The following is a 15,020-nucleotide window of genomic DNA, read 5'->3' on the forward strand; positions in this document are numbered from 1 at the left end:
ATTTATGTCACTTAGGCCCTTGGACATGTCCAAAGTGCTTCTAAGCTTGTAACCCTGTTCTAAGGCTGACACAGTAGACTGGCAAGACATTTGCCTGAGACCTTAGGGGTTAAGGGAAGTGAAAACCAGGTGAACTGACCACTTCCTCATCGGGGCGAGGCTTTGACGGTTTTCCGCTCGGACCTTTGCTGGAAGTGTAGTCCAAGAGGGCGGTAGTGTGGAGGGCCCACACGCACTCCCTTTGTATTCTGGGATGTGTAGTCCAAAGCTCCGTGTAGGTTCGCACACTGCAGCTATAGTAAGGCTGGACTGCGAATGTCTCCCCACGGAATTCTGGGAAGTGTAGTCCAGGAGCTCCGGGTAGTCGCAGGCCCTTCGGCCCCGGGAAGACGACGTAGCAGCCATCTTTCGCTTGATGATGATGTTTCAGGTCCGCTTTTCACGATTCATTCAAACTTCCCCGAAATGCGCTTGGGGCCAGCATCTCCTGACCTTTCATTTGGAGAGAAAGAGAAGCAGCGGCTAGAAGCAGAGGTTTGACGGCCAAGGGTGATGATGTTCGTGCCCCTGGGCGGAGCGTTTGGTAGCATCTCGGGATGGGGCGGGCTCAGGTCGTGCTTCTTGGGATTTGAGGGTCTCCCCGGCTTTCTGAACCCCTAACCTGACCTCCCACTTATGAAGCTAACACTTTGGCTTCATACTCTGTCACACTGGGTGAGTTGCTTAACCCTTTTGTGCCTCCGTTGCTGTTCTGTAAAACAGAAATAAAAGCAATGCTTTCTTAATACAGTATTTGGAGAAAAAAATAGCAAAAGGTCAACAAATGCCTGACACATGATTGTTATTAATGCTTCTGTAATTCAGAAGCACCTGGATTCTCACAGATTCTGAGAGCCCAGGAAACTGAATTGTCCTGGACTCCGGACTTGTTTAGAAAAGGGAGGGTTTCTTCTAGCTGGTACAAGAGGGTGTGAAATATAGGGGATGCAAACACAATCCTGGGATTTCACAACCTCCTTTCCTTCTCCAGCCCTGACTTCTCAGAAAGCACTACACGAAGGAAGAGGCAACAGAGACCCACGGGAGTAGAACTCAGCATTCTTCTATTTAAGATACATAAACTGTAGAACGTATGGGGCATGAGTAATGATTGTAACTGTGCCTTGGTCACTTAAGTTACGTTCCAAAAGCTTTATACTGATGAACACCTTTCCATCACACTGGCTCTGTGCATCGGTACTGCTCTTTTCTCTGCTTTAGAGATAAGGAGATGGAGCCAGGGGAACACAACCCTATTGGCCCATCCTCACCTGAATAGTAAGCAGAGCTGCGGTTGTAACCCTGGGCAGGCTGAATCCAACACCTGAGTTTGCTAATCTCTTTGATATATTCTTGTTGAGCATAGGGAACTGACTAGAATCTCTTCATGAAAGTAGGTTGGGGCTTAAATGTGGGGACCTTGAGAGCAAAGTTTAGGTTATTCTGTGAAGTTTTTTTGTTTGTTGTATTTTGTGTGTGTGGTTTCTTTAGTCTCATCACACAGCTTGCTGGATCTTAGTTCCCTGACCAGGGATTGAACCAGGGCCCATGGCAGTGAAAGTACCGAGTCCTAACCAGGGACCACCAGGGAATTGCCTAGTCTATCAATTTTAAGATAGTTTTCTCAACTGGGTCATTTATTTTATTTCAAATAATATTTATGTTACAGAAGTAACAATCATTATGGTAAATGCAGATGTAAAGAAAAATTTTAATTACCCATAAGTTTAGGATGTAAAGATAACAGCTGTTAATGTTTTTGTGCCTTTTTGTCTGGTTACTCTTTGTTTGTGTGTGTGTTTAGTGGAGGCTGTTTTCTTTGGGACTGAGGTTACACTGCCTTGCTACTCAAATTGTGGTCCACAGGCCAGCAGCATTGGCATCACTTGGGTAGGAAGGCCCAGCCTTGAGCCCCATTCAAGACCTTCTGATTTAGAATTTCTGCATAGGGGGCCCAGAAGTCTGCATTCCAACAAGATCCTGTAGTAACTCCCCTGCATGTGAAAATATGAGAAGCTCAGGAAAGGCTCTTTCTTGTCTGGAAACTGAGGCCGAGGAAATTGCTGGATGTCGCAAATAAAGCTGAGCTGGATAAAGCGGAGCTTTACTTAGTTGGAGGATTTTATTACCCCCCTAATGATTGTCACTTGTCAGGGATCCTTGGAAAAAATCTTGACTTGAGCAAAATGTAGCTAGCAAGTGTAGAATCAAAATGGAAGGGTATTAGATGTGAAGATATATCCCTTCCAGGCTTTTGGGGGTAGATTCATTGCTATCTTTTAAACTAGAGTTCTGTTGCTGGTATTTAGTTGCTAGATTGTGTCCGACTCTTTGGGACACCATGAACTGTAGCCCACCAGGCAGCTCTGTCCATGAGATTTTCCAGGCAGGAGTACTGGAGTGGGTTGCCTTTTCCTTCTCTAGGGGATCTTTCTCACCCAGGGATCAAACCTGAGTCTCCTGCTTGGTAGGCAGATTCTTTACCACTGAGCCACCTGGAAAGCCTCGTAAACTAGAGTACTTGTGCCTAAAGTGGGAAGATCAACTAGTAGTTATTGTTAGTTAGTACTAGATATTTTTGCCATAGTCATCATCAGTGAACCACTACTATTATTACTATTGTTATTACTATGACTGTTTCTTAGCTTCTCTTTTTAAATTTTATTTCTTAAAATATTTATTGGAGTATAGCTGATATGCTGTGTTATATGTTTTCTATAACTTTATTTTCATTAAAATATTAGGAAATAATATAAAAATAATTTCAAACAGAGAAAAGTTGCAAAAATAGTATAAGGAGTTCTCATATACTCTTTATGTGGAGTCACCAATTATTTCTGTTTTGCTCAGTTGCTCATTTGTGACTGCCAGGCAGCAGCCCCCAGGAACATACCTGTAATCAAAGAGCTCCGTTTGTTTGAGCTTACTGAAGCAAGGACACCTATGCCGCACTGGTGTCCTGGTAAGGAGGCGGTGAGGTATGGCTGTTTCTACGGTTTCGGTTCGTGTTAACTGAGTTGGGGAGAGCTTTAGGCAGTGAGAGTTTGTTCTGGATTGGATGGTGTCAAGAAGGAGATGCAATTTGACTACTGAATATCATAATGATTTGCATCTAGTGGATGAGAGAAACAAAATGGGACTGGAGTCATTATTAATGAAGTGGTCCGTCACTTCATGTTTGCTGAGAGGACAGTTCTTTGTTTTTTTGTTTTGTTTTTTTAGTATTATTTACTTGTGACTGCATCAGGTCTTAGTTGCGACAAATAGGCTTAGTGGCTCCACAGCATGTGGGATCTTAGTTCCCCGACCAGGGGTCCAACCCACATCTCCTAAATTGGAAGGTGGATTCTCAACCCCTGGACTACCAGGGAAGTCCCAGTTCTTTGGTTATTTTTGTCTGTGTTATGGAGCAGCTTGTTTTTTTTCTCATTTCAACACGATTCTTGTTGATCAGTTAAAAACACCAAGTTCGAGCCGTTTCTCTTGCTAGTTCTCAGTGCAGTGTGGTTTTTCATGGCTTTATCATGCTTGTATATTTTTTCGTTTGCAGAGCCAGTTGATCAAAAGGAGGTTAATGACATTGATAACACACTACTATCTAATGCACAGCCCATATTTATATTTTTTATTAGCCTTTTCTTTAAGATCTTGTTTAAAATTGAAATCTGGTTGACTTATAATATCATGTTTATTTCACAGCATAGTGATTCACTTATTTTTCAGATTCTTTTCCCTTATAGGTTACTACAAAATGTCGAGTGTAATTTCCCTGTGCTATACAGTAGGTCCTCGTTGGTTCTAATAAAGTCTTGGCGAGCCACTTTTCTTCTTCAAGGTGTAGTCCAGTTATATGCTTTGCACTTAATCTTTGTTTCATTAGTCTTCTTTAGCCCAGAATGATTTCTCAGACTTTTTGGCTTTTGATATTTTTGAAGAGTATTGATAAATTATGTTGTGGGAGGGCCCTCTTTTTTGGTTTCTCTGACCTTTGTTCATAATTAGGTTCCGGTTATACATTATCATTTTAAAAATAATTTTATTTATTTCTGGCTGTGCTGGGTCTTTGCTGCTGCCCGGGCTTTGCTCTGGTTACGGTGAGCGGGGGCTGCACTCTAGTGCAGTGCACGGGCTTCTTACTGTGGTGGCTTCTGTTGTGGAGCACAGGTTCTACAGCTTGTGGGTCAGTAGTTGTGAAGCACAGGCTTAGTTGCTCCACAGCATGTGGTATCTTCCCAGATCCAGGATAGAACCCACGTCTTCTGCATTGGTAGACAGATTCCTCACTACTGAGCCACCTAAGGAAGCTGTGGTTTATCTGATACTTGTTCATGATTAGATTCAGGTTATGCATTTAAAAAATAATTGTACTCATTTGTGTTTGGCTGTGCTGGGTCTTCGCTGCTGCACGGGCTTTTCTCTAACTGTGGTGCCCGGGCTTCTCCTTGCGGTGGCTCCTCTTGTTGTGGAGCTCAGGCTCTAGGCCACGTGGGCTTCAGTAGTTGCAGCTTGAGGGCTCCGTAGTTGTGGCTCACGGGCTCTAGAGCACAGACGGGTTCAGTAGTTGGGACACATGGGTTTAATTGCTTCATAGTATGTGGGATCTTCCTGGACTAGGGATCAAACTCATCTCCTGCATTGGCAGGTGGATTCTTTACCACTGAATCACCAGAGAAGCCCTGGTTTATCTAATATTTGTTCATAATTGGATTCAGGTTATCCATTATTAACAGTGATGCCCCAGAAGTGGTGAGGCAGCCCTCTAAGGCATCATTCCAAGCAAATGTCAGTTTGTGGGTTTGTTCCAGCTGGTGATTTCAGCTTTGTGTGCTTGGTTAAGGTGTCTGCGAAGTAACTGTTGTCCTTTTTGCAATTAATATTTTGAAACAATGTGGCTATCTTACTCTGCACTAAACTTTTCCAAATTTTAGCACCCATTGATCATTTTCTGTCTTTCATTCTACAGTTATTAGTTTGTGTTCTACCTTGGGGGCGGGGAGGAAGCTCTCTCTTCTCATCCATTTATTTCTTAAACATTTCTTTATTTATAATCCAGATTCATGTATGGAATTTTTCGGTATGGACTGTTAAGGTGGTTTTTATTATTGTTGCAGAATCCAGGCTTTTATTAGTTGTCTTTACATCTGTGCATAATTGTCAGAAGGGTACTTCCTGGTTAAAAAGAAACAATGTATTTTTATATCTTTTATAAAAATTTGCCTATTTCAGTTTAAATATTAATGTTGTGGTAACAAAATTATGAGGAATACAAGCAGAAATTTGCAGAACTCTAAAAGCTCCCATTTCGGGACAACAACCTGGGACCTGCCCATATTTGACACTGTTCTGTTGTTAGAAATCACATCTATAAGGATCATTTCAAATTGTACAATATCATCTGCTTTACCACTGTTGCCGAGAAATAAGAAATCCTGACGGGGTTCTCAGAGCTTTCTGCCTTACACCAGTCTCATGAGGTGGATACCCCTGTTCTCCCCTACTTGCTGATGACAGAATTGAGGCGGAGAGATGTTAATAATTTGCCGAAGATGACACTGCTAGTGAGTGGTATAGCCCGGATTTCAGCCCATGCGTGTTGACTCCAAAGCCTGCTCTTACTCACGTGGTCTCTTACTACACCTTGGAATAAGAATGACCTCTGTGGAAGCCGCAGCACACTGATAGGGCCAGTGTGTGGGTGGGCATGTTGCTCCCTGAACAGCTAATGAGAGAGGTCTCGGAGGCATCTGGTATCAGTGCAGGATCCCTCTCAAGCCCACTCGGCTGCAGCCACTTGGAGGACTGAGTGCCTTGCTGATTCACAGTGAGCCCCACCTGGGTTAGTCACGTTTTTGTAAACCAGTTTTCACTGACTTCTTTCTGCTTTCCCCCTCTGTCTTCCTAGGACTCTGCACTTCCCTGGAAGGAGAGAGAAGATGAACATGTTCATGGTGAGTAGAGCTTGTTTCTCTTGCTGTTAAAAAATACCATTTTTGTACTCAGAGATTTTACGTGGATTTTTCTTTCTTTGTTTTTAATTGAAGTATAGCTTCCCTGATAGCTCAGTTGGTAAAGAATCCGCCTGCAATGCAGGAGACCCCGGTTCAATTCCTGGGTCTGGAAGATCTGCTGGAGAAGGAATAGGCTACCCACTCCAGTGTTCTTGGGCTTCCCTTGTGGCTCAGCTGGTAAAGAATCCACCTGCAATGCGGGAAACCTGGGTTCAGTCCCTGGGTTGGGAAGATCCCCTGGAGAAGGGAAAGGCTATCCACTCTACTATTCTGGCCTGGAGAAGTCCATGGACTGTATAGTCCATGGAGTCGCAAAGAGTCGGACATGACTGCGTGACTTTCACTTTCACTTTTCACTTTCATAGTTGATTTACAATGTTGTGTTAGTTTCAGGTACAGCAAAATGATTCAGTTATATATATGTGTATGTATATATATGTTCAGATTCTTTTCCCTTACAAGGAAATATTCTGTAATAACAAAATACTGACTGTAGTTCCCTGTGGGTTTTTCTTTTTCAAGGAGAGTCTAAGCCTGTGAAGACCTTTGTGAGCCATGTGTGCTTTTTAAAAAATTCCTGTCTTATGTAATTAGTTTTGGTTTTAATTTTGGTTTTATTTCGTCATTTTTTATTTCACAAGTAAAAGAAAAATTAAGGGACATGAAGAACATCTTCCACTTTAATATTTCCCAGCTTACAAATTACCTGCTTTTATATTTCTGTAATCTCTTCATCATATGTATTCATAGCTGTGTATTTGTATTTATAACATAGAAGTAGTTGTATTAGTCGCTCAGTCATGTCTGATTCTTGGTGACCCCACAGACTGTAGCCTGCCAGGCCCCTCTGTCCATGGATTCTCTGGGCAAGAATACTGGAGTGGGTAGCCTTTCCTTTTGCCAAAGGATCTTTCCAACCCAGGAATCGAACCTGGGTCTCTTGCATTGCAGGCAGATTGTTCACCATCTGAGCTACAGGGAAACTCATTTATAAAATAAATACAGTTTAAAAACTTTTCTCATTTAATACTACCTAACATTTGCTTTTAATTGCTTTATCATGTTCCCAAAACTTCAGTCATGTCTGTCGTGTCTGACTCTTTGCAACCCCATGGACTACAGGATGCCAGGCTTCCCTGTCCATCACTAACACCTGGAGCTTGCTCAGACTCATGTCCATCGAGTTGGTGATGCCATCAACCATCTCCTCCTCTGTGGTCCCCTTCTCCTCCCGCCTTCAGTCTTTCCTAGCATCAGGGTCTTGCCCAGTGAATGAGTTCTTCACATCAGGTGGCCATAGTATTGGAGCTTCAGCTTCAGCATCAATTCTTCCAATGAATATTCAGGACTGATTTCCTTTAGGATTGACTGGTTGGATCTCCTTGCAGACCAAAGGACTCTCAAGAGCCTTCTTCCAGCACCACAGTTCAAAAGCATCAATTCTTTGATGCTTAGCTTTCTTACATACCCAGTTTTACACTATTTTTTATTCATAGACCTTTAGGACTTTTACTGTTTTAAGAATGCTACAGTGACAATGTTCCTGATTTAACTTTTTTCTCAAAAAATGTATTCTGAAAAATATTGCCTCTTTTTGCCCTTGACATACTAGATATGCAAAATTGAAGTGGTATATTTTGTAAGTGGTGCCTTGGATGTTTTTTGGTAAAATAGCCAAATATGGCACAGCAGGGTCAAACTGCCTCTTCACACAGAGAAAATAACTATTGGTAGTTTTCTTATGACAAGAGTGAGATTCTGTCTTCCTGTGGTTGAATCAGACCCTGTGTGTATTTTATTTACTGGTTTGTTTGTTTATCCATCTTGTACTGGGTTGGCCAAAAAGTTTGTTCAGATATTTCTGTATGGTGGTATGGAAAAGCTGGAATGAACCTTTTGGCTAACCCAGTATTTTTTTTTATTTTGATCAAAATAATCCATGACCTTAATTTTAAAAGTCAGGTGGTACTTCACTTGTCACTGCATTGACACCTGAGAACAATTGTCTAAAGAGGTACATACTTGGTTTTATCTTGGTTTTAAGTAAAAGGGTTGTGAAAAATGAGGAACCAATTCAGATTTATCCAGAAAACCAAGATTCTGGAGTCAGAATATACCATTAGATAAGAGAAAGACAAATAGAGAAAGAAAGAAGGGTTTCATCTGAGGCCTGGCATGGCCTTTTGGTTAATTCCCTCATATGACCCTCTTCCTCACCTGGTTCCTACTTCAGTGAGAAGCAGGCATCATATACTGCCAGACCTAAATTAGTAAATGTTTCTGGGACAATTGACGATTGTAACTAAAAAGTGAAATGTTTTGGGGAGTTCCTTTTATGGCTCAGCTGGTAAAGAATCCACCTACAATGCAGAAGACCTGGGTTCAATCCCTGGGTTGTGAAGATCCCCTGAAGAAGGGAAAGGCTACCCACTCCAGTATTCTGGCCTAGAGAGTTTCATGGACTGTATAGTCCATGGGGTCGCAAAGAGTCAGACACAACTTAGTGACTTTCACTTGGTAGTCCAGTGGTTAAGACTCTGCACTTCCACTGCCAAGGCCCGGGTTCAATCCCTGGTCAGGAAACTTAAGATCCCACAAGCTGCAAGGCATGGCCAGAAATAAAAAGTGAAGGCTTTTTAGTTCAGGATGCAGCAGTTAGAATTCTAGGGAGTTTATTTATGAGTTCACTGAGAACACCAGGTAAATACACAAACCTTCCTTCTTCATAGCTGCACTTGCGGTGAGGCTAAGGAAAGTCAGTGTGATGTTGGCAGGATGGAAGGAGCGGGGCTGCGAAGTCTACACGTTGCACAGGAGCCAGGGCAACTTCTCATCATCCTCCTCTCCTTCCTGGTGCTGCCCCCTTCCACTGGACACTGGCTATAAGACTGAGCTGGTATTGTTTGTTGTAGGAGGCAGTGACCTTCAAGGACGTGGCTGTGGCCTTCACAGAGGAGGAGCTGGGGTTACTGGACTCAGCCCAGAGAAAGCTGTACCAGGATGTGATGGTGGAGAACTTCCGGAACCTGGTCTCAGTAGGTGAGGATAGCCTTTCTCTGCAAGTGTCTTGTGACCTTGGTGTTTCAAGGCTCTGGGGTTCTTGAAATGGTTCCCTGAGTTTGAAGACCAGACTTTTCCAGTTCCAGTGGGATATGAGAGGCTATCTCTGGTCTTTCTAAACAGTATGTTTCAGGTCTTTTTCTTTTTTTGGTCAAAGAACAGTCAGTGAACAGTATCCTGATGTACTTTGTCTGTTCTTTTTCAGATTTCACTCATGTCCCATTAGTGGCAGTCCCATTAGTGGATTATAAAGCCAACTTATCAAGCCTAATATGCTGTTTTTAATGAAATCAAATATTACAGAGAAAATATCAAGAGCTTCTTAGGAAGAATAGATCACGTTGCAGTGAAAACCCTGGTCAATGCATGAGTGGTGTGAGAGCCAGTGGGAACAGATTTTAGGAAAATAGACCGGTCAGAAATAGGTCATTCAGCCTTCATTTTAGTAATGCATATTCCTACATATGTGTCTGAGTCATGAAATAAATGCTACTTCTTCAGTGGGTCATGATACAAAGTTTGAAAAACAGGGCCTTCAGTATCTTTTCTTGAAACATAAATTACTTGTTTATTATTGTTATAATCAAGGCAAAATCTCTTAAAACAATTAGCCTTGATAATGGAAATATAATCAGAACCATTTTACAGTTTATTCTTCTCTGCTGTTCATACTTCACTCTTCAGTATCTTAAATATGCAGTTGGAAACTCAAATTTCCAGTAAATTGTAGCTCTGACCTGTTCATTTTAACTTGCAACTCTGCATGTTCTCATTCTTCAAAAGAGATACAAAACACATAGAAAGAGAAGAGAGGCTTTGGATGATGAATTCAGCGACCCAGATAGAAATTTAGGTAAGCACCAAGCAGTTGTTCATTCTCGTGGTTAACTCTCCATATGTTGTGCTTCTCACCAGCCCTGTGCTGCCCATCACCTGGTCCCAATGGGACATCTGTTTCCCTGGTTATTACACAGCCTATACTGATCACCTGCTCCCAGCTTTCCCCTCCTACAGTTTGTTCTTGAAGTGGCGAAGGGATCCTTTGTAACTTTAAGTCAGATTATGTTAGTTGTCTGTTCAAAATTCTCTTATGGCTTGTTTTACTTAGAATAAAAACCACCTAAAGCAACTTCTGGAATCCTCTAATGGTCTGCTTTCGACCCCACCACCTCCTTGAGTACATCTCCCCTCCTCCTTCTGACTCTGTCCTTTCCATCTCCATCATCCTCCCTACTGTCTCAGACCTGCAAAGGATGCATCTCCTTGTCCTCTCTGCCTGGAATACTCTTTCACCTGTAATCCTTCAGGCCTATGTACTTACCTCAGGTCACTCACCTTCAAGAGGAAGAGAGGGCTGTCCTTGGACCACCCTATAGAAAATCCAGTCCTCTCTTTCTTTCTCTGCCCTGCCTTGTTTGATCTTTGAGCACTGATCGTCACTCATGTCCATACATTTTGGTTCACCTGTTTCTCACTTCTCTCTCTTCCCCTGGAGGGTATTCCAGGAATGGAGGAATTTGTCACTGTTGTTTTTTAATATTCTTTATTTGGCTGTGCCAGTCTTAGTTGAGGCATGCTGGATTTTCAATCTTCACTGCCTATGTGAGATTTAGTTCCCTGACTAGAGATCAAACCCAGGCCACCTGCATTGGGAGTGTGGAGTCTTAGCCACTGGACCACTAGGGAAGTCCCCAGAGTGGAGGAATTTGGTCTGTTCCATTTATTGCTTACAAGCCTAAGTGCTTAGAATAGCCTTGGTACATGACAACGACTCTAAATATTTGTTGAATAAATGGATGAGTTGATGGATAGAGAAATTTGCCTACCACTTAAATAGCCAGTGGCTGGTGAACAAATCCAAGTGAATAGGGATATTGCAAAATGTTTTTGTGTCTTCAAATGAATTCCTAGCCTAATTCTCAGAGAAAGAAATGGCAACCCACTCCAGTACTCTTGCCTAGAAACTCCCATGGACAGAGGAGCCTGGTAGGCTGTAGTCTCTGGGGTCGCTAAGGGTCGGACATGACTGAAGCGACTTAGCAGCAGCAGCAGCAGCAGCAGCAGCAGCCTAATTCTAACTTCTCAGGTCCCATGGTGTATATGTGGGTGTTTGCCTTTCCGTACAAGTTGACCCTCATCAACTTGAGCAGACACATGCATAGAACCTGTAATTATAACCAAAATGAGTGAAATGCTTTCCCTGTGACTTTCTTTTAGCCGTTACTAGCAAGCATATTCATTTGGGGAGAAAAATTTTTTTTGAATGAAGAATTCTTATGTCTACTTCTTAGGTAGCTTTTCATAGAAGGAAAAAAAAATTCTATTTCCTTATCCATCATATCCGGGGAGAAAAGGTCTCAGAAAATAGCTAACTGGTGAGTTAGTCTTGCCCTGAAAAGATTTTCCCAGCTCTGTCCCATCTCCTTCCTCCCAAGCCCACCTCAGTAACAAGAAATGGATCTTAGGTTGTTACCTCTACAAACATTTTGTTTGTGTGGCGGTTTGTACATATCCTTTAGAAGGGACTTCAGATCATATTTGCCTTGACTGCTTTGATGATTCTTTGACAGTATTCTTTCTAAATACTTATCATAAGCTATGGAATTTATTCCCACCTCACTCATGAACTGCCTTCTTCACTTTGGAAATCATTCTTGTTAAAGGCCAATGTATTTATGTCCAAAATTTTTCCATGCTGTGGTTATTTTTTTAAAAAAAATAAGCAGCCAGTTTGTTTTCTTAATATTTATTTATGTATTTGGCTGTGCCAGGTCTTAGTTGTGGCATGTGGCATCTCTAAGTTGCAACAGGTAACTCTTAGTTACAGCATGTGAGATCTAGTTCCCAAACAGGGATCAAACCTGGAACCCTTGCATTGGGAACTGCACCACCGGTTTTAGCGACTGGACCACCAGGGAAGTCCTTTCCATGCTGAGACATCATTCTTCCCTAGCCTGTAAATGTTGATTCCTACTTTATGGGGATGTGGAGCCACATTAGGCTATACAGCTACCTCAGAAGGATCCAGTGTATAGGTTTCAGATTATGATACTGACGTGCTGCCTACCGCACTAAGAAACAGAAAGAGTATTGTATAGGTTTGTGCTTTTTATCACCCCCACTGATTCTTAGCACCTTGAATCTTCTCAGCACTCCCTCCTTGGTGTACTGCTGCCTCTGGTGCAGCATTTCAGCTTTTCAGCACGCTGTACTTTCCAGTGCTTTTCCTCTTTCAGACACCTTCCTTGTGAAAGCTCTTTTGCTTCTCTGACTTGATTCAGAGATAATCTGGAATTCAAAATTGTTGAGCATCCTGGAAATCAAACCGGGGTTCACCTGTACATGCCTTTCTTGAGCCCTGACTAACTTAACTGCCAAACATTGTGAAACCTGTGAGCACAGCAAAATGCTTGTCTGTCTTGATACTGTACTGTGATAGGAGCAATATGTAATTTTTGAAAGATGCTGTAAATAGTATGTCAGATAGCATTTTGTTTTACATGGTTTTCATTACTGCTAAGTATTTGGGAGTTTAATGGACCATCTCTTGGTTGCTGTCAGTATATAAACCTGAGAACTTTATTTGTGGGGAGAAAGATAAGTCAAACCATGCTGGGATTCATTAAAGTCTCGTACTGTGTCTTAAGTGTGAACTCTTGACTCTTTGAACAAAGCTTTCACCTGTCCACATCTCTCAATTCTCTGTTATTATAGAAGAAAACAATCAGAGTGAGTTGAGTGCCATTCAAGAGAGAGGATTACATGAAGAGCTTTCCTGCTGGCAAATCTGGCAACAAATTGCTAACGACTTAACCAGATGTCAAGACTCCATGATAAATAATTGTCAGCTCCACAAACAAGGTTATTCCCTGCACCAGGTTGGGTCAGGACTATCTATTCAAATTTCTGAAGATGAGAACTATATATTAAATGAGAAAGCAGGTGGTCCTGGTGATACTGGAAATCCAAGGTTTGCATCTTTGAGAGCCCGGGATTCTTGGAGAAAAAGTTCCTTGACTGAGTCACAGAATTACCAGAATAGATACCAGGAAATTTCCACGCAAAGTAAACTGTGTCGGTGTAAAGCGGATGTTGACAGCATTGGTCGGATCTCATACCACCTTGATGATCGAGGAGTACACAAGAATGAAAAGTCTTATTGCCACAATGATTATAGAAAAGACAGCACGGTTTCCACATTGGATCAGAATAGTATGATTCACACAGGACAAAAACCTTACCAGTGTAATGAATGTAAAAGAACCTTTACCAGCCTTTCTACCTTTGATCTTCACCAGCAGTTACACTCAAAAGAGACCTCTCACGTGTGCGATGAGTGTGGAAAAGGCTTCCGTTATAGCTCAGTTCTTCATATTCATCAGAGAGTTCACATAGGAGAAGAATGCAGTGTGTTTGCTGAGTGTGGAAAGGAATTCCATCAGAGCTCACAACTACAAACTCATCAGAAAGTCCACAGCATAAAGAAACCATTCACATGTGAGGAATGTGGGAAAGGCTTCAGTCGTCGATCAGCACTTAGCATTCATTGTAAAGTCCACACGGGAGAGAAACCTTACACTTGTGAGGAGTGTGGCAGGGCCTTCAGTCAGGCCTCCCACCTTCAAGACCATCAGAGAGTCCACACCGGGGAGAAACCATTCATATGTGATGCATGTGGTAAGAGCTTCAGTCGGAATTCACACCTTCAGTCCCACCAGAGAGTCCATACAGGAGAGAAACCGTACAAATGTGAGGAGTGTGGGAAGGGCTTCATTTGTAGCTCAAATCTATACATTCACCAGAGAGTCCACACAGGAGAAAAACCCTACAAATGTGAGGAATGCGGGAAAGGCTTTAGTCGGCCTTCAAGTCTTCAGGCCCATCAGGGAATCCACACTGGAGAGAAGTCATATGTATGTAATGTGTGTGGTAAAGGCTTTACTCTGAGTTCAAACCTTCAGGCACATCAAAGAGTCCACACAGGGGAGAAACCATACAAATGTGAGGAGTGTGGGAAGAACTTCAGGAGGAACTCCCATTATCAAGTTCATCTGGTTGTCCACACAGGAGAAAAACCCTATAAATGTGAAGTGTGTGGGAAGGGCTTCAGTCAGAGTTCATATCTTCAAATCCATCAAAAGGCCCACAGTGTAGAGAAACCCTACAAATGCAAGGAGTGTGGGCAGGGCTTCAATCAGAATTCACGACTTCAGATCCACCAGCTGATCCATACTGGTGAGAAACCATACAAATGCGAAGAGTGTGGGAAGGGATTCAGTCGTAGAGCAGATCTTAAAATTCACTGCAGAATCCACACCGGAGAGAAACCATACAATTGTGAGGAGTGTGGAAAAGTCTTCAGGCAGGCCTCAAATCTCCTGGCCCATCAGAGAGTCCACAGTGGGGAAAAGCCATTCAAATGTGAAGAATGTGGCAAGAGCTTTGGTCGGAGTTCACACCTTCAAGCCCACCAAAAAGTCCACACTGGAGAAAAGCCATACAAATGTGAGGAGTGTGGGAAGGGCTTTAAGTGGAGCCTGAACCTCGACATGCATCAGAGGGTCCACACAGGAGAGAAACCATATAAGTGTGGGGAGTGTGGGAAGCACTTCAGTCAGGCCTCAAGTCTTCAGCTTCATCAGAGTGTCCACACTGGAGAGAAGCCCTACAGATGTGATGTGTGTGGTAAAGTCTTCAGTCGGTCTTCACAACTGCAGTCTCATCAGAGAGTCCACACAGGGGAGAAACCTTACAAGTGTGAGATGTGTGGTAAGAGCTTCAGTTGGCGCTCCAATCTAACAATTCATCAAAGAATCCATGCTGCTGATAAATCCTATAAAAGTCATAGGGGTGGTAAGACCATCAGAGATTCAACTTAGAAAAGTTCATTAAAATGATTTTTTAAAAACTCAA

General features: G+C 42.5%; 1 protein-coding gene across 12 annotated transcripts in view; it reads left to right on the forward strand.

The window, feature by feature from the left end:
* Positions 1-15,020, forward strand: part of ZNF226 (zinc finger protein 226) — a 29,187-nt gene extending 14,167 nt beyond the window's left edge. For 3 of the 12 annotated variants that reach the window (XM_024978656.2, XM_015458184.3, XM_024978659.2), the window contains 3 exons: positions 5,942-5,987; positions 8,960-9,086; positions 12,822-15,020. In XM_024978656.2, coding sequence (XP_024834424.1) covers positions 5,973-5,987; positions 8,960-9,086; positions 12,822-14,986 — 2,307 coding nt within the window. In that variant the 5' untranslated portion in view covers positions 5,942-5,972 and the 3' untranslated portion in view covers positions 14,987-15,020. Of the gene's footprint in view, positions 1-391; positions 558-2,781; positions 5,598-5,941; positions 5,988-8,959; positions 9,087-9,891; positions 9,961-12,821 lie in introns of those variants that run through there. The other 9 variants (XM_015458183.3, NM_001102350.2, NM_001434946.1 and 6 more) reach the window with 9 other exon arrangements.

Source organism: Bos taurus, chromosome 18 (genome assembly GCF_002263795.3).
Source record: "Bos taurus isolate L1 Dominette 01449 registration number 42190680 breed Hereford chromosome 18, ARS-UCD2.0, whole genome shotgun sequence".
Classification (NCBI taxonomy): Eukaryota; Metazoa; Chordata; class Mammalia; order Artiodactyla; family Bovidae; genus Bos; species Bos taurus.